The sequence below is a fragment of the Engraulis encrasicolus genome, chromosome 17 (genome assembly GCF_034702125.1).
Source record: "Engraulis encrasicolus isolate BLACKSEA-1 chromosome 17, IST_EnEncr_1.0, whole genome shotgun sequence".
NCBI lineage: Eukaryota > Metazoa > Chordata > Actinopteri > Clupeiformes > Engraulidae > Engraulis > Engraulis encrasicolus.
The window spans coordinates 12,132,317-12,151,372 of NC_085873.1; the positions used below are offsets into that span (position 1 = coordinate 12,132,317).

Genomic DNA, 19,056 nt, shown 5'->3' on the forward strand with positions numbered 1-19,056 from the left:
AGGGACCTCTTTTGGGAGACTGATCCTTCAAACGGTGACACAAAAGAACAGCCAGGGAACTAGACATGGGGTGGACAAAGGGGTCAGTTGTCCCAGGCCCAGGGAGAGGAGGGGCCTAGACTTGGGTCCTTGGTACATCACAGCATGTATTGGGGGTGAGGGGAGCCTTCAGAAGACTTTGTCTCGGGCCCGGACAAAGCGGTCAGGGGCCCTGATCTGCGCAGTGATCGAGATGCATGTTCACATGACCTAGTAATGGCTGAAGTCCCCAGTCCCACCGCAGTAAACAACATGGGAGAGTCTTGATCTGATTACAAACAGGATATTGTGGACAGCCTTTGGAGGGCCCTGCACTGGGCCTGGTCAAAACACAAAACAATCAGCCCGTGCGCACAGACGCACGGACACACGCACACGCACGCGCGCACACAGGCACACACACACACGCACACATGTACACAAAAATAAGCACAGAGGTGGTGAGGGGAAATGGGTCGGCAAGGGCAGGCCCAGTGACAGGGCGATGGGGGAATGGGACAAATATCAGACTGTGCAGGGCCCAGAGAAAGGGGCCCCAGAATTGGAGCCCTATAACATTGTATGTATTAAGATGATTTTGTCCCATCAGTGGCTCTAAAAGAGGGTGAGCGTTCATGAACTGCGGCTAAGCTAAGCTGCTTGGTTTGTGAGAAAGCACCGCTATTGCAAGTGTCCCTATTTGTGTACTGTACAGTAAAGCCTTATTCTTAATTCCTATGATGCATTGCATGAAAAAGGGGTGAAATCTCTGCTTAGTTATGTCCTGGTTACATCTTCGAGTCAGCTGCAGGCATTTTTAAACAGCTGATAAATACATTGTAAATACTGCTCTGCATAGCCCATCAGTCGTAACCATTCACACCACTAGGGGGTGACATAACATTCTCCCCATGCCCATGAAGGAGGGAGAGAAAGAGCGAGAGAGACAGAGAGAGAGAAAGAGAGAAAGAGAGAAAGTGCGTGCGTGCGTGCGTGCGTGCGTGCGTGCCTGCGTGCCTGCGTGCGTATGTGAGTCTGAGTGAGTGGAGTGAGTGAGGAGGGGTGTATATGGAGAAGTGGTAAGGCAGATTAGACGATGCGTTGAAGAGGTAGTATATCAATAACACTGGCAGTATAACCAGATATTTTTTTAGTAGACACCGATAAAACCAGGCCTGAGTAATGTAAAAGCGCGTGCTTAAATTCGCTCTCCTCAGGGGGCGTTGTCCCCTCCTTCTCTTTCTGTGGCGTTTGGTGGTAGCTTGCATAAGATGTGCGCTACCACCATCTACAGCGCTAAAGGAACTCCATCTACTATCAACCTCCACTGGTGACCTAAAGGGGCGTTCACCTGGCGTCACATGGATCCTGGAAAAGTAAGGGCTTGATTCATCTCTACCTTTTCTAATGTCTCTAATATGGCTGCAATGGCTCTTTAGGACAGTGTTTCCCAACCAGGGGTACGTGGACCACTAGGGGTACGTGAGCACACTGCAGGGGGTACTTGGAAAAATGTAGAAATAACAAATGTATGGAGCATAGTCACATTCGGATACAGGAAGAGCCATAGGGCATGGATGAGGGGGTACTAATGGTACAACAAAAAAGCTTAGGGGGTACGCAGGACAAAAAACGTTGGGAATCACTGCTTTAGGAGACTACAGTAGTGGGGATTCACACTGAATGGAGGTCAATGGGAAAGTCACGGCTACTTAGGAGACCAGAATTGATCCCACTTGATGTATTGGTGATGCGTAGCATCGCTTATCTTGATTATCATATGGAACATTTTTGGTATAACTTTATTATGTCCTGCTTGTATAGTGTATGTATCAATAAGAAATACTTCAACTTATTGTGTACTATACCGAACCTTAATCTTCAAATAATGAAACCAGGGCTTCGACACACTTAAAAAAAACATCATCATAGACTTGCATTAGGTAATTCGCCACCCCACATTAGCATGATGCCTTTTTTGTAACCAGAGCCTTGACACTTCCAAACACATCATAACACACACACATCCTCACATCATGGACTTTCTTTAGGTAGGCTACTTCACCTGACAGTAAGAGGATGCCTTGTTTTCTTGCATAAATACTAAAACTGACAAGAAGTGTTTGCTATTCATTAAAACAGACTGCGACTGAGCGTCCAAACAGAGACCAGACCAGCACTACAAGTCTTCGCTGTGCAGCTCGGCAGTTGCTATTGGCGATCAGGGTTGCGGAGCTGGAGAAACAAAAGCACACATCCAATTTGGCTGACCTTTCACCAAGTCACTGCAGGCGCAAGCTTTGGCAGTCCAGTGTAGAGCAGTGTGTGTGTGTGTGTGTGTGTGTGTGTGTGTATGTGTGTGTGTGTGTGTGTGTGCGTGCGTGCGCGCCAGTGTGTGCGCGAGCGAGTGTGTGCGCGAGCGTGTGCGCGAGTGTGTGCGCGAGTGTGTGCGCGAGTGTGTGCGCGAGTGTGTGCGCGAGTGTGTGCGCGAGTGTGTGCGCGAGTGTGTGCGCGAGTGTGTGCGCGAGTGTGTGAGTGCTCGCGCGAAGGAGAGGGGGAGAGAGAGAGAGAGTGAGTGTGTGTGTTTGTGAGACTGTGTGTGCGAGACTGTGTGCATGTGTGTACACATGCGGGTGCGCGATTGCGTGCATGTGTTTTAGTGTGTCGGTGCCCAATGAAACGACGCATGCAAACAATGAGGGTTTAAGAGTGTTGCTTTCCATAGCAATATTGGAAATGTCAGACGGGGACATTGGCACCTTGCAAATGCAGGACATAAAGCCATTGCACACAGTGGTGCAAAAGGTCGGCATGAAGAATGCACTTCCGCAGTGATAAAACACACACACATGCACGCACACACACAAACACACACACAGATGGATGACTGCCATTTACAGAAGAGACTGAATAAAATTACAAATGCTGTATGTATCTATATGCAAGTAGGCAGCAGATACAATTAAATAAAGTAAATGAACTGGGGAAAATGTGTCTCCATCTTTGGAGTGATTTTTTTTGTGTGTAGGATGGTGGCCAGAGTAGGTATGGCAACTACGCTGCTGATTGAAAGTGTCCTGCCAAATGTGATCTTTTCCTGAATAATTACTAAATAATAACGTTTAGTAACATTTGTTAATATGACCAGATTACAGTATGTTTTTTCAGTTTAACATGCTTATTTCTGGAAATTCAAAATGGCAGACATGGAGAAGAACCACCTTTTCATTTATGACAAGTGCAATTTTCCCAGTCATAATGAATACTTTGATAAGGAAGAATTTGATGGTAGTGGTGAATATTCATGAAAAGGTTAACATTTGTGAATGGGCAGCATGAACCCATAAGGCAGGGGTCAGGAACCTTTTTGGTGGAGAGAGCCATAAACGCCAAATTTTTAAAAAGAAAATTTCACGAGAGCCATACCATTTTAAAAACACTGAATACAATTAAAAGCATGTATTTCAATTAAACCCAACAATCTTAGAGTGTACTGTCAAGTTATTGCTTTAATTGATAACATGTAAGTAGAGGGCTGCCAACTGTCAACTTCATTATGGCGAGGGTCTGGTAGTCCTCCCCCCGAAAATGTTGTATTTCTTAGATGTAATTTCCTGCATTTTAACGTCCCATGTCCCGTTTCAATTCAATATGGAACCTGTACTTTTATTTATAAATATAGGACCGTTCCGTATTTCAAGGGATGGTTGGCAACCCCAGATAAGTAAGAGCCATATACAGTTCCCAAAAGAGCCACATGTGGCTCTAGAGCCATAGGTTCCTGACCCCTGCCATAAGGGAACTGCTGGAAGAGTAACACCATCCAAGACCACTTCATACACTCAACACCTCATACTCTGGACCTCCTCAGTGATGTGGACACACACACACACACGCACACGCGCACACACCTGTATGTAGGCATTGTGAAGACAGGTCTCTTGTAGACCTCTTCAGTGATGTGGATGTCCTCTTCGCAGGTGATGGAGATCTTCTGGGGCTCATCCTTGAAGTGCTCAATGTCGTTGTAGACGTAGAACACGTTCTCGTTCAACTTGGAAAAGTCGTGCAGCTGAAAGGAGGCAGATAGTTTTTTAGTCAGTTGATAGTTAATGGTTTCAGCGGCTCAGAGCACATGGTATTTGCTGAGATAAACAAACCACCGCAGGAACGGCTCCAGCTTATCTGAAGGGCATACTAAGAACTTATGTTCCTGGAAGAGAACTCCGCTCCTCCAACACAAATGCTGGATCTCAAATGGTGCACTTGTAATGAAATGCAGCTGGTCAGATGGTTATTATTCTAACTGTATATAACGGTAGCGTAAGCCCATCAGCTAAATGTAATGCACTTTAAAATAACGAGCTCTGCAATGTCCAGAAAATCATTCGTTCTGCTTGAGGGTTTTTTTTTTTGTTGGGCATCCCTCTGTGTCCTTGGTTCCCGTCCTTGGCCATTTTTATTCTTTAAGCCATATATCTAGCGCTGTATGTGGTTAGATCTGTTTTTATCCTTTCCTGTGAAAGATGCACCACAAGTGGGCCTTCCATTTTAACCTTAAGTGTCATTCAAATATAGCATAGCATGTTATATGGCCTCTAAACTGCCATTAGAGCTTGGGTGGAGATCAAGACATGGGGAAAGAAAAACAACAAAAGTGCCCTTCGAGATTTTTTTGTATTTTTACTTTTCATATGAAAAAGCCCCTCTAAAGACAATAATTGAGTAATGGCATTGGCTACTATTTTCCTGTTTGCGTGTGGCATCCCTGCACTAGGGATAAAGGGGTTTAGACTTGCTGAAGTGTGGACATGAGTGCACACACGCACAGGTTCATGTGCAAGTTCACACATGCATGCACACACGCACAATCACAGATTTGCAAACAGTTTCACACACAAGTGCAAACAAAAGGGCGCACGCACGCACGCACGCACGCACGCGCACACGCACACGCACACGCACACGCACACGCACACGCACACACACACGCACACGCACACGCACACGCACACGCACACACACACACACACACTCTTTCCTGGTGGAGAACTCCAGGCTCTCTGCATTGTCCTGGGGGATACACAGGCCCACACACACACACACCCACCCACGCACCTCCTTCCCAATAGTGACCTCCAGACTCTCTGCTATGTCCTGGGGGTCACACAGACACACGTGCACATACCGCTCACACACGCAAAGACACACAAACGCATGCACGCACAGACAAACACACATGCACAGACACGCACAGACACACAGACACACAAAAGCACAGACACACACACACACAAAAGCACAGACACACACACACACAAAAGCACAGACACACACACACACAAAAGCACAGACACACACACACATGCAGACACGCACATGCAGACACAGACACAGACACAGACACAGACACAGACCTCCTTCCTGATGGTGACCTCCAGGCCCTCTGCGGTGTGCTGGGGCTCCAGGTCGTGCAGGTTCTCGTGGAGGTTCTCCTTGCGGCGCGGCGTGTACGGAACGTAGTCCCCGCCCCCCACGCGCAGGAACACCACCGGCTCTTCACGCACACACAGCATCACGATCTCCTGGGGGGGGGGGGGGGGAAAGAGAGAGAGAGAGAGAGAGAGAGGGAGAGAGAGGAACAGAGAGACAGAGAGAGAGAGAGAGAGGGAGAGGTAGAGAGGGAGAGAGAGAAAGAGAGAGAGAGAGAGAGGGAGACAGGGGGAGAGGGAGGGGGGGAGAGCGAGAGAGAGAGAGAGAGAGAGAGTGAGAGAGAGTGAGAGAGAGAGATTAGGGAGACACAAATATCTCATATATCCCATTCTCCTGGAATCAGATCAGCAGTACAAACAAGAGCAAGCGGAGATAGCAACCTGTCCCCTACAACCTCTAGATGGACATGGGGTGTGCGTGTGTCTGCGCGTGTGTCTGCGCGTGTGTCTGCGCGTGTGTCTGCGCGTGTGTCTGTGCCGACCCTAGAGGAATATGTCTGTCGATCTGCAATATGCCTCATGCTTCAAACAAACAAACAAACAAACAAACAAACAAACAAACAGGATCATTGCAATACCAGGCCAAACCACCTCCGGAGAGCCAGGTAATGAGCAATGGAGGGATGATGAGAAATAAAGAGATGGGGAGGAGAGAGATGGAGGGCAGAGGTCTGGTCCAGCAGGAAGAGAGTGGGGGTCTGGTCTAGCAGGAGGAGAGGGGGGGGGGACTGGATTGTGATGAAGAGAGAATGGGGAGGAGAGCGGGAAGGACAGATGGAATATGGGGAATCGAGAGAGCGAGAAAGACAGAATGAAAGAGGGTGAAGCTGACAGGTCGTATTTCTCTCTACTCTTCAAGAAAAAAAAGACCTAAAAATACAGCACTCCGAACTAGCTAGGTAGTCACAGTGCCAGCACAACACTGCTCTTGCCACAGCCACAGACACAGTCAGGGCTGCTGACGACTTTGTCCGGGCCCAGGACAAAATCATCTGAAAGGGGCCCCACCCAACACATACAATGTAGCACACTGAATGTACTAACAAGCCAAATCGGAGGAAATACAGTCTTTCCCTGCCTTTTGCTGGACATCTCAGCCAAGTAAACTGTAGTGACCATGCATGAGCTAAATAGGTAGGCTATATGGTGCACCAGGTGCCTAAAAGTGCTCGTTTCTGTTGTCATTTGTTTTCCCAGCCTTTCGATGTCTTTTCCTGGGCCCCAGGACAGCTGACCCTTTTGTTCCTCCTTGTCGACTTCCCTGGCTCCAGCCGAACACCACCATCCTCCCCTATGGCATGCCGCATTGGCCCTGGCTCTATGTAATTTACCGTGGCCCGGCTTCCCAGTCCACTCTCCATTTAGGGACATGTGGCCAGGGCAAGGAACCTTTTTTTAGAGGCAGAGTGACTGACAATGTTTACATAAACGCTCAACTATTTCTGCACCGTGTCCTTTAAGGATTACGGCTGCAGGAACAAAAAAAATGACAAGAGCCCAGATGCTTCTGGACTCGAGACGTTAACTTGCCACTCTTACTGAACTTTGTTCATCATTTGGTAACTATTAAGAATTTATTACTATCAGTAAATCATTGAACAGGATTCCACAAAAAAAATGAAATGGTTCCAACTACTCCCATTCGGTTTTGCTGAGAAGATATATCAGAGACGGTCTATTATCATCGTTCCATCCCACTGTTCATGTCACCAGTTCGCCATCTTGCCAGAACTAAAAGAATCTTTAGTAGAATCTGGTAATATCAGAGTATAGCTGGTAGATCAGCACAAAGGTAAAACTCAATTATTTAACACTCGAAGATGCTGTGTAATATGAACATATTTTGAAAAATGGTGCACTGTTCCATAGGATGTCTACTAAAATAAAAGTGTTCACCTCGTGGCCTTGGTTACGAATGAAACAGCCAAGGGTCCACAGTGTTATGCTGGGGAGCAGGGCTCGACTCCAGCCCGAGGTCATCTCCCGATCCTCCCTAATCTCTCTCTCTCCCCGATTCATTTCCTGTCACCATTTCACAAGTAAAAGGCACAAAACCCCCTAAAAATATATATTTAAAATGTGTACCTCGTGGCCATGTCCCTGCATCCTCTGCAGGACCTGTTTGAAGCCATTGAGGCTGGGCTGACCCATGCCAAACACTGGGTAGGTGCCCTTGGCCTGCCGGAAGTTGGGCGCCCCGTGACTGGCAGCAGTGTTCAGCACGTCTGCCTTGCTGTACACGTCCTGGACCATGAAGTAGGAACCCTAGAGGAGAGGAGAGGAGAGGAGAGGAGAAATTCAAAACAAGCCATTAATACGCCGGCAACCCAGGCTCGATTCCGGCCCAGGTCGTTTGCCGATCCTTCCTCATCTCTCTCTCTCCCCACTTATTTCCGGTCTCTCCTCCAATGTCATGTCAAAAATAAAGGCAAAAAAACCCTGGCTTTAAAACTATACAAATATATAACTATAAAACTGCTGTAGTGCTGCACAACTACATAATATAGGACTATTAACTACTGTACACTGTGCATGAAGTAGGAACCCTAAGGGTTTCAGAGCAAGCTACGTATAAGATGTAATCGGTAACGGTAGGGACACATAGGAGGCGAAGCAAGGCGAAGCGAAGAGAGGCGAAATTCAACCGTCATCAGGTCGTCGCAGCGAATCAAATGGAATGGAACAGTTATGTTGTTGATTTGATTGGGCCGTGGCAGGCGAATTCGCTCCTCATTTGCATAACATTAAACTTTCTTTAATAATTTCGCTTCGCTTCGCTCCTGTTCGCTTGCTGTCGCTTGCCATCGCTTGCCTTCGCTTCGCCATCGCTTGCCTTCGCCTCTCTCATAAGAATGAATGGCAAAGTTCGCAAATTCGCGTGTATGTGTCCCTACCGTAACACTTTAATTTAGGGACACATGTATTAGCACTAATACATACAATGTCCCTGTATAAGTAACTTGTAAGGCATGTACAAAGCAAATCAAATATTTGTTAGGCATGTATTCACAAATGTCTTGTTCATGCACAATAAGGGATTTATCACCAATTTAAGGACCTAGTAGGCCTTAGCGTTTGCTTAGTACATGCCTTAAAAGTTACTTATGCAGGCATTAACATTGTATGTATTAGTGCTAATAGATGTATCCCTAAAATAAAGTGTTACCATGTAATCATTACTGTCATAACTATATTATGTTATAGAATAGAATAAGTATGTATATATATATATATATATATATATATATATACCAGGGGTGCCAATAATTATGGAGGGCACTGTGTATATATATATATATATATACACAGTGCCCTCCATAATTATTGGCACCCCTGGTATATATATATATATATATATATATTATAATATATATATATATATATATATATATATATTATAATATATATATATATATATACATATATATACCAGGGGTGCCAATAATTATGGAGGGCACTGTGTATATATTATATATATATATATATATATATATATATATATATATATATATATATATATATATATATATATATATATACACAGTGCCCTCCATAATTATTGGCACCCCTGGTTGAGATGTGTTTTTTAGCTTCCAATTATTTATTTATTTTTCTAAATAATATGGGACCTTAATGGAAAAAAGAGAAAAATCCAACCTTCAATACAAGTGCATTTATTCAGTGGGGAAAAAATCCCACATAAAGAAATAATTATTTGACATCAAATAATGTGTGTCACAATTATTAGCACCCCTGGTGTTAATATTTTGTACAACCCCCTTTTGCCAACAAAACAGCACCTAATCTTCTCCTATAATGTTTCACAAGATGGGAAAAGACAGAAAAGGGATCTTCAGCCATTCCTCTTTGCAGAATCTCTCTAAATCATCCAGAGACCTGGGTCCTCTCCTCTGTACTCTCCTCTTCAGCTCACCCCACAGGTTCTCAATGGGGTTGAGGTCAGGGGACTGAGATGGCCATGGGAGGAGCTTGATTTTGTGTCTGGTGAACCATTTCTGTGTAGATTTGGCCATATGTTTAGGGTCATTGTCTTGCTGAAAGACCCAGTGAGACCCAGCTTCAGCTTTCGGGCAGAGGGCAACAGATTTTGATTTAAAATGTCCTGGTATTTCAAAGCATTCATGATGCCATGCACCCTAACAAGGTTCCCAGGGCCTTTGGAAGTGAAACAGCCCCACAGCATCACTGACCCACCCCCATACTTCACAGTGGGTATGAGGTGCTTTTCAGCATGCGCATCTTTCGTGGTACGCCAGACCCACTCAGAGTGTTTGTTGCCAAAAAGCTCAATCTTGGTCTCATCTGACCAAAGCACACGGTCCCAGTTGAAGCCCCAATACCGCTTGGCGAACTCCAGACGCTTGCGTTTATGATTGTGAGTGAGGAAAGGTTTTCTCCGTGCATGCCTCCCAAACAGCTTGTTGGCGTGTAGACAGCGCCTGATGGTTGATTTGGAGACTGTGACCCCAGGATGCTACAATTTGGTGTAATTCTGTAACAGTGAGCTTTGGAGATCTTTTGATTTCTCTTGCATCCTCCTCACTGTGCGTGGTGGCAAAATAAACTTGGGTCCTCGTCCAGTCTTGTTTACCACTGTTCCAGTTGTTTTGAACTTCTTAATTATTCCTCTCACAGTGGATATGGGCAGCTGCAGTTGAGTGGCAATCTTCTTGTAGCTCTGCCTGACCTGTGAAGGTCGACGCACATCTGCCTCACTTGTATGCTGTGTTCCTTTGTCTTTCCCATGTTTAAGAGTGGATAAGAGAAATGGCCTCGATGTCACGTCATATTTATACCCCAGGGAAACAGGAAGTGATGAATTACTAATTAAATGTTCCTACATACTCTGGTAAACTTTGTAAACTACTGTAGAAATGACAGAAATGCTTCAATTATATTTATTTCCTGGGAATTGTTAAGGGTGCCAATAATTGTGGAACAGGTGATTTAATGAAAAATAATTATTTTTTTAGTCAGGGATTTTTTTATTTTCTTACAATTCATTTGAGTTGAAGGCTACATTTTCCTACAATTTTCAGTGTGACAGTATTCTTCTGCAATAAACACTGAATTTATTTTAAGGCTTTTAACACATCTCAACCAGGGGTGCCAATAATTATGGAGGGCACTGTATATATATATATGTATGTGTGTGCATTACATATTCTATCCTACATATATTATATTCAGTCATTCAATAAATTATGAGTTTCAAAATTATGACTTTGACGAGTCAGCGTGAAGTGAGTGATTATACACTGCTAAATTATTCCCCACTTTGACACAAATTAGAGTGAACTAATTCTCATTTTGTAGATTGCTTCTTGACTCGAGAAGGGAGAGCAGTTCTTAAAAGCATTTTAACACCTCCCTGAAGTTCATGATTGGTGAATGTTATTCATGATTGGCAATTAAATTAATTTTTCATGGCCACAACTCTACATGTAACTTGGTGTGACAAACATAACAAGTCTAAAGGGCCTTCAAAAGTGAGGGTTTTGTTATTTTTTGTTTTTCAGAACTGAACTGATGCCATGCTGGGGCGAAACTGGGTCAAGTTTGTTGGTAAACTGAAACTGCAGCTGAGACAATAGGGCACATGACCAGGCATGACTTCAGCGGTCCTGTGGTGACCCCCCCCCCCATTAAAACACCCCCTTCAAATCAGAACAGCTATGATGGCTCATTAGCTCCCTTGACGACTGGATTCTCCTTTCTGATTGGCTGATGAGGTGGAAGTTAAACTTTGTGTAATGGTTTACCTTTCAATAACATCCTACATTTTAGAAGTGTGAAAAGGTTGAATCACTGTTGAAATTCAAAGTCCTCACGACTATTAACTAAAAGCATTATAATGTCATTTTTTACGTTGGAAGTAAAAACCCAAGATTAACCTGTCAAGTATGGCATAGTGGCCATTATATATCTTTTTGTGTTTGTTTTTGTGATGTAATTTACGACACTATGGCACTGTGACATTTTGGTATTTATGACATAAGGAGTAGGTTAAAGTCTACACTTCCAAAAATATCCGACGGGAGCAGGACAAAAAACCGACAGAATAAAAAAATGAAAAAGTCTGCTTCAACCACGATTTTTTTGCTTAAGGTTTTGGTTGAAAACCCTTCTTCAGATATGTGAAGACGGGTTTTCACCCGAAAAGTTATGTAAAAAAAAGAATACATAAATAAATAAACATAAAAATTTGCTTCAACCGGGATTTTTCTGCTCCCACTTTTTTCATTTTTTAAGCCATTTAAGACGCGAGGCCCATCACACACAAGGCTGACACGTACATTAACTGATGGCTCATGTGTGTTTAATGTGATGGGTTTTCAGAGTGAAACGGAACTGAGTGACGGATAAAGAATTGCTGTTGTACTGAAAATATTCTTAGCTCCCTTTTTAATGACAGTAACTACATAGGTGTGACAGAACAAGAAATTGTATCCAATGTCCAATTTCACACATTTCATGGATGACTGGATTTTCATTGCCACAATCTGATCAATCCTGGCAGAGATACATACGACAGCCCACTAAATCCCACATTCTATGACATTTTTTGGGATAAAAAAGATAATTGGACCAGGCAGGAAAGAATTTTACTTCACTGCATTACAATATTGTATCCGTGGAAACAGCATAGTGCTCTATAATGAGAATAAAGCCAGCGATGACCACGGCAGGCAGGCTGTATGACAGTTAATAATTGAGATTCCTCAGGGCTGTGCTGTGGTGCACTGTGCTAAAACATTGTACCATGAATGGAAAAGATACCCATGGGGGTTCAAATACAGCCTGGGTCATTTCCCCATATCTCTCTCTCCCACTCAATTGTCATACATTCACTTACAACATCAAATAAACATGAAAATCCCATAAAATGCACGAACACCCTATGAATATAAAACAAATAAAATAAAAAATAGGACATGTATTTTTTCTAACAGAAAATAAATAAAAATAAAATCATTTCTCTCCCTCTGTCCCACTTACCTGCACCAGATAGTGCTCGGGCATCGTGTCAGCAATCCTGCCCACTTTGTAATTGGTTTTGTGCAAGTCATCATGAATCTGAAACTCTTGCCGACAGTTATATCTGCAGGGAGTGGGGATAAAAGAGCAGAGGAGGAAAAGTTAAATTCTTTTCAGTCTTACTTCCAATTGTGCAGGCAAGGTACTGAATGCTTTTTTTGCATGAGCGAAATGTTATCTACTAAACAATTAGACAAGTTATCCACAGCAATAAAACTTTGTGTAACAGTATGGCCCATTGTTCAAATAAAATGAGTGGGCCTATGATGAATATGATGGATGGATGGAGCTAGGCCAAGTTTGACCTCCCATAACCCCATCCAACTCTATCTCGCACGCATGCACGCACACACGCGCGCGCATGCAAGCGCGCACCCCCCCACCCAAACCCTCTCCATATTCTTCCACACACCCACCATATCCCATGGCCATGAACAGATTACTGCACGGGCGTACCGGGCCCCAAGCTACTCTCCCGTGACCCTCCACTCACCTTCCACCCATGCCACCACAAGCTCAACCACCCACTATCCCCCACAAGTCATGATGTTTGCCTTGGACTTGAACCCTCTGTTTGCACTCGACACGTACCTGATGACATTGGGTGGCCCCTTGTTGGTGATTATGGACTTGGTCTTGCTGTTGTGGATGCACCCACCCACCCTGCCCACTTCTCATCCAACTCCATCTCTGTGATGTAAAAGTACTGATGACCCGCTCTTGTGACTCTACTGTGGCTCTAACGGTAGAACGCTGGGCGACACTGGTTCGATTCCGGCCCAGGTCCTTTGACGAACATTCCCCATCTCTTTCCCCACTTTTTTCCTGTCCAACTTCTCAGAGTCCTATCATAAATAAACTATTATCTGCCTTCGCAATGGAATTGGTGCTGCGCAAATCGCCAGAGTTCTGAGCCGCCACTTCGGCATTAGCTTTGTGGAACCAGTCGGGCGTTATCCCTTACATAAAAGACCACTTACGTGATGACGACGGGTGCCACCTTGTTGGTGATGATGGACTTTCCCTTGCTGTTGTGGATGCTGAGGGTCTGCAGGGAGCCCCCGCCTAGCGACTGGCGTCCGTCCGCCATTCCGTTGCCGTGGATACTCTGCTGGTGTTGGATGGCGTGGATGCCGGCGGTGGTAGCGGTGGCAACGGCGCCTCGCTCATGCAGCGACGGTGGCGGCGGCAGGGGCGCTGCGCTGGCCGTTGTACCCATGCTCCACTGGCAGCTGTCAATCAAGTAGGGAGGTACATGTTATTTTAAAAGCACATTTAAATGAAAAGACAAATGCCTGCACACTTCCAGATGCTATTTGTGTTCTTTTAATCGCCAAGCTTTCGGTCGACAGACATTCCTCAAGGCTTAGTCACAACACAACATAGTGACTGAGCTGTAAGGATGGTCTGTCGACAGAAAGCTTGGAGATTTAGCCTACTTTTATTTTACTTTTTGTTGGATTGGCACCTTTTAATCGTGAATGTGGTGTAATCCGTTTAGAGGAACATTTACAAATAATGCAAACTGGCCAAAGTGCTGTAGGCCTACAGTGTCTGACTAAAAAACAGAATAAAAAAACGAAAAGTATTTTTTTGCTGCATAGTTAAGTCTTTCAGCAGCACAAGGGAAGAAAACATTCCAATAGACAAGGATAGCCGTCGCCTTGGCAACGTAGCAGCAGTGGCAAACAGGGGGCAAACAAAATCACAGGAAGTAAACGTCACATTAGCGTCAACAACAAACAAACAACTAAACGCAAAGAAACGCAACAGAGCAAATGAGATGAGTGCTTCACACACTTAAGACACATACACACACCTCCAACCGTGACTTGACTTGGAGAAGCAGGTTGGGGGTAGGTAGGTAGGTAGTGTTAGAGTGTGTGTGTGTGTGTGTGTGTGTGTGTGTGTGTGTGTGTGTGTGTGTGTGTGTGTGTGTGTGTGTGTGTGTGTGTGTGTGTGTGTGTGTGTGTGTGTGTGTGTGTGTGTGTGTGTGTGTGTGGTGTTGGTGGGGGTGGGGGCTGTGTTGTGTGCGTCAGACATCATTCACACTTGCCTGTCTAGCCTGGGCTACAGAGGAAAGGCCTGCTCCTCTTGTTTAGTCAAAAGTGTATTGAAAGTAGCCACATGCTAGCACAAAACACTATGGGGGAAAAAACGGCTGTAAATGTGTTTTAGTCCCAGTAATCCTTAAAAGTGCCGTCCTTTCTTGTATAATAATTCTCTTCTGTATCCATTCTGGATATTAAACAACAATCATAGAAATGCTGGCTCTGGCCCTGCCGTGGACAACCAGTAGGGCACTCGTCTACCATGTGGCTGACCCAGGTTCGATTCCCGGCCCAGGTCCTTTGCGGCCCCTTCCCCATCTCTCTCTCCCCACTTGCTTCCTGTCACCACCTTCGCTGTCCTGTCATAAATAAAGTTTAAAAAAAGACAAAAAAACGCAAACCAAAAACAAATGCTGACTCATTGATTGTTAGAACGATATACAATCAATGGTCTGGCTCTGTGCATGCATGTGGAACATCAAAAACTTGTAAAATGTTTCAGTCCTTCAGACAGAACACCTAATAGGCTGAAAATTAAAAAATCATGTGTATTATTTAAGTCGCTCTCTGCAGTTTGGCTGAATTTGTGTGGTGCCCTCGACATGCCCGTGTCAAAATGTACAGTCATTTGAGGTGTGAATGTTTTCATATAAATGGTTTCATATATACAAATGACAATCATTCTCCTGTGGCATGTAAAGTCTGTTTTCATATTTACAAATGACAATATTTCTCCTGTGTAAAGTCTGTTCTTCCTATGAGTAGTTTTTTCACATGCCGCTCGGTCGGCTCTGTCAGCCGGTTACATGTGGGGAATACTGATAGCGGACCACGTTGGCTGTTGCTTAAATGAGTCAAAGGAAGTGAAGGTTAATTAATTAACCTTTCAATTCTAGCTTGTGTCCCTTTTACTAATACACATTGATTATTAACTAATGTGTATTGAAGTCCTTTCAAGGAGACTATACACAGCCTTAAAGGAAAGACTCCTTTTCAGTCTGGATCCTCAGCATCTCAGCAACACGTGCCTGTGTGTGGTTTAGGCGTCTGAAGTGGCTGCCTGACTAAAAATACAACCCCTGCCCTAACCAATGGGTGAGTCCTACGCCTGGGCGCGTTCTTAAGCTCCTCTTAGCCCTCATTGCAAATCATTACCTACACGCATTTATGCCATGTTATTTCCAGGGCTGATGGCAAGCAGGTCAAAGTCAGTCAAAGTCAAAGTAAACTTTAATGTCCAAAAAAGGGAAATTCAAGTGGTCAGGGTGCTATACAAAGACAGGACTTAACAACAGAATAAAAACATGAAATGACAGATAAATAAATACAACCCCCTCCCCCATGTCTCTCTGACTCCTCCAAAACAGCTGATTGCTACGATACATATATCTCTCCATCTCTCTCACACACACACACACACACACACACACACACACACACACACACACACACACACACACACACACACACACACACACACACACACACACACACACACACACACACACACACACACACACACACACACACACACACACACACACACACACACACAGAGTGTCAAGTCCCTTGCTGGGAACTGTGTCTTTCATTGAAAATTCTAATTGCAGAGGGAACAAATGACTTGCTGAACCTGGCTGTTCTTATTTTCCTCTGCAGCAGTCTCCCGTTACTGCGTTGGCTAAACTGAAATTTGCTGTGTAAAGGATGGGTAGTGTCTCCCAGGATACTTTCAGCCTTGTGTAGTATGATGTCTTGAAAAAGCTGTGCAGCTGATGGCATCCAATTATTCTACTGGCTGTTTTAACAATGCGTTGCAGTTTATCCTGATCTTGTTTACGCATACTACCATAGACACAGACCAGACCAAAGGACAGGACACTCTGAAGTACAGACTTATAAAATAACTCTAAAATGTGAGAATCAACATTAAAACTGGTGCAGTATGAAACAGTATGTAAAAAATGGGCAGCATGAATTCTTGAAATAAACTACTGTATTCACTTTATTAAATAATATAAAATACAATATTAAATATTTTCACAAATACTTCACAAAGAATTCATTATGACAGGGACAACTGCACTTTTCAGACATGAGAAGTGGATCTTCTCCATGTCTGCCATTTTGAATTTGGTCATTTTTAGCTGCAAATCTTACTGTGCTTTGGTCATATTATATTAGTGAAAATTAGTTTACTTTTCTTGGTAAATAATCATGAAAAGATCGAATTTGCCAATAGGCAGCACAGTTGCCATGAGCAGCATAGTTGCAATATAAATCATTGGGTCTCAACTCTTCCTACTGTACAGCGGATCTGGATATCATTTGTTCTTACTGTTCTTGCACATTAACAGAGAGCTACTGTCAGCATAATGTTAAATGATTCAACAATTGAGAGCAAAATCAAAAGTTATGGCCCTAACGTGGCCTAACGGTAGGGCACTGGGTTACTATGCCAGCGACCTGGGTTCGATTCCGGCCCTGGTCATTTGCCGATCCTTCCACGTCGCTCTCTCCCCACTCATGTCCTGTCTCTCCTCCACTGTCCTGTCAGAAATAAAGGCCAAAAAAGCCCTAAAATATATATTTTAAAAAGACCACCTGAGTGTCAGGACAGATTGCTGCACAGGCCTACTTGGCCAAGGACGAGGGGCCCAGGAGTCAAGAGGGCCCTGAAGCACAAGGCCTCTAAAGTTCCTTTTGCATATTTTGTTAAAAATCACACTTTTAACAACTGCATATAAAACATTTCTAGGGGGACAAACCCCTGAATGCCCAACAACATTGGGTCTGTAACATCTGGACTTAAACCCTGAATTTTTTTTTTTAATAGTAACACCCATAGAGGGGTGTTTTTGTTTTCTGGGGCGAACTGTAGTTCCGCTAAGCTTCGTGAGCTCCACTACTGAGCGCCACCAGGGGGCTCTAGAGCTAAACACACACACAGAGGTCTGGTAGGAACCAGGCTAATCTGCCCCTGCCTCAGTGACTCAAATGTGGCAATACTGAAGTTCTTCACCTGGAATTCTAATGTTCTCATGTCATTTCCATTTCCCCCCACAGATAAAACACTCAAACCGAGTCTGGATCAGAGTTTGGCACATGAGTACCACCAACCCAGCAATTTCTGTATAACAGAAAACACTTCAAACAAGAGGTGTGTGTGTGTGTGTGTGTGTGTGTGTGTGTGTGTGTGTGTGTGTGTGTGTGTGTGTGTGTGTGTGTGTGTGTGTGTGTGTGTGTGTGTGTGTGTGTGTGTGTGTGTGTGTGTGTGTGTGTGTTTTTACACCTTAATTAGAGGGCCACTCAGTGCCCAGCAGGCCTCTCTTTGTGAACCAATCTAAATATTTCTACAGGGGATGTCCACTCCCGTCAGAGCAAACGAGGAGATTTGCAGCACAGCACAAGGCAGGTAAACAAGCCTACAAGCCTGGGACTGACTGGCTCTTAAATACGCCTACGCACCACAGACACACGCACACACTCACAGATAGAGAGAGAGAGAGAGAGAGAGAGAGAGAGAGAGAGAGAGAGAGAGAGAGAGAGAGAGAGATAGAAAGAGAGAGAGAGAGAGAGAGAGAGAGAGAGAGAGGGAGAGGGAGAGGGAGAGGGAGAGGGAGAGGGAGAGGGAGAGGGAGAGGGAGAGAGAGAGAGAGAGAGAGAGAGAGAGAGAGGGAGAGGGAGAGGGAGAGGGTGAGGGAGAGGGAGAGGGGGAGAGGGAGAGGGAGAGGGAGAGGGAAAGGGAGAGAGAGAGAGAGAGAGAGAGAGAGAGAGAGAGAGAGAGAGAGAGAGACACACACACACACACCACACACTTTTATTCTTGCACGCAGGGACAAAGCACCACATTGTGGGCCCCATTAGTCCAGCTCCATTGGAAGCCGATTTACATGATGTGATGATATGTAAACACTGGTAAGGGGGGCATGTGGAGCGCACCATATTAGAAATATTGGAGTATTTATGAGGTTGATATGTAGAACCAAAAATGTCACTCCCCTTGATATGGACGGCACTGGTGATTCAGACCCACTTTGGAAGATTGTGATAAAAAATCAGAATCAAGATTTTACGTTTAAAAATCGTGATATGACATTTTTGCTATAACACCCACACCTAGGACCAGCTAGCTGCTCCGATTGCAATGCACAATTTGGTGAACAAGCAGGAGTATGAACATGTCAATATTTTGGAGTGTGCCAGACACAGGCACCAGTCAGTGCTGCCCTAGTCTTCACCTTCTCTTGTGCTCGTCGTCTTGTTTTCCCTCTTTTGTGATGCCATAAACACACTGGCACAGTGTCCAGAGACAGGTGCGATGGTAACATGAAAATAGGGTAAGCGTGCAATTGGGCCATGCCCACATACACACAGGCACCCATACACATGCGGGCGGGCGCACACACGCACGCACGCACACACACGCAGGGCCG

The 19,056-nt window shown here is 44.6% G+C and overlaps 1 protein-coding gene across 2 annotated transcripts in view; it reads right to left on the reverse strand.

Annotated features, from left to right (window-relative positions):
• Positions 1 to 19,056, reverse strand: part of pald1a (phosphatase domain containing paladin 1a) — a 167,567-nt gene that overhangs the window by 106,867 nt on the left and 41,644 nt on the right. For both annotated transcript variants that reach the window (XM_063221753.1, XM_063221754.1), the window contains exons 2-6: positions 13,550 to 13,801; positions 12,531 to 12,633; positions 7,596 to 7,775; positions 5,436 to 5,603; positions 3,930 to 4,090 (exon numbers count right to left, since the gene is read on the reverse strand). In XM_063221753.1, coding sequence (XP_063077823.1) covers positions 3,930 to 4,090; positions 5,436 to 5,603; positions 7,596 to 7,775; positions 12,531 to 12,633; positions 13,550 to 13,788 — 851 coding nt within the window. In that variant the 5' untranslated portion in view covers positions 13,789 to 13,801. The remainder of the gene's footprint in view (positions 1 to 3,929; positions 4,091 to 5,435; positions 5,604 to 7,595; positions 7,776 to 12,530; positions 12,634 to 13,549; positions 13,802 to 19,056) is intronic.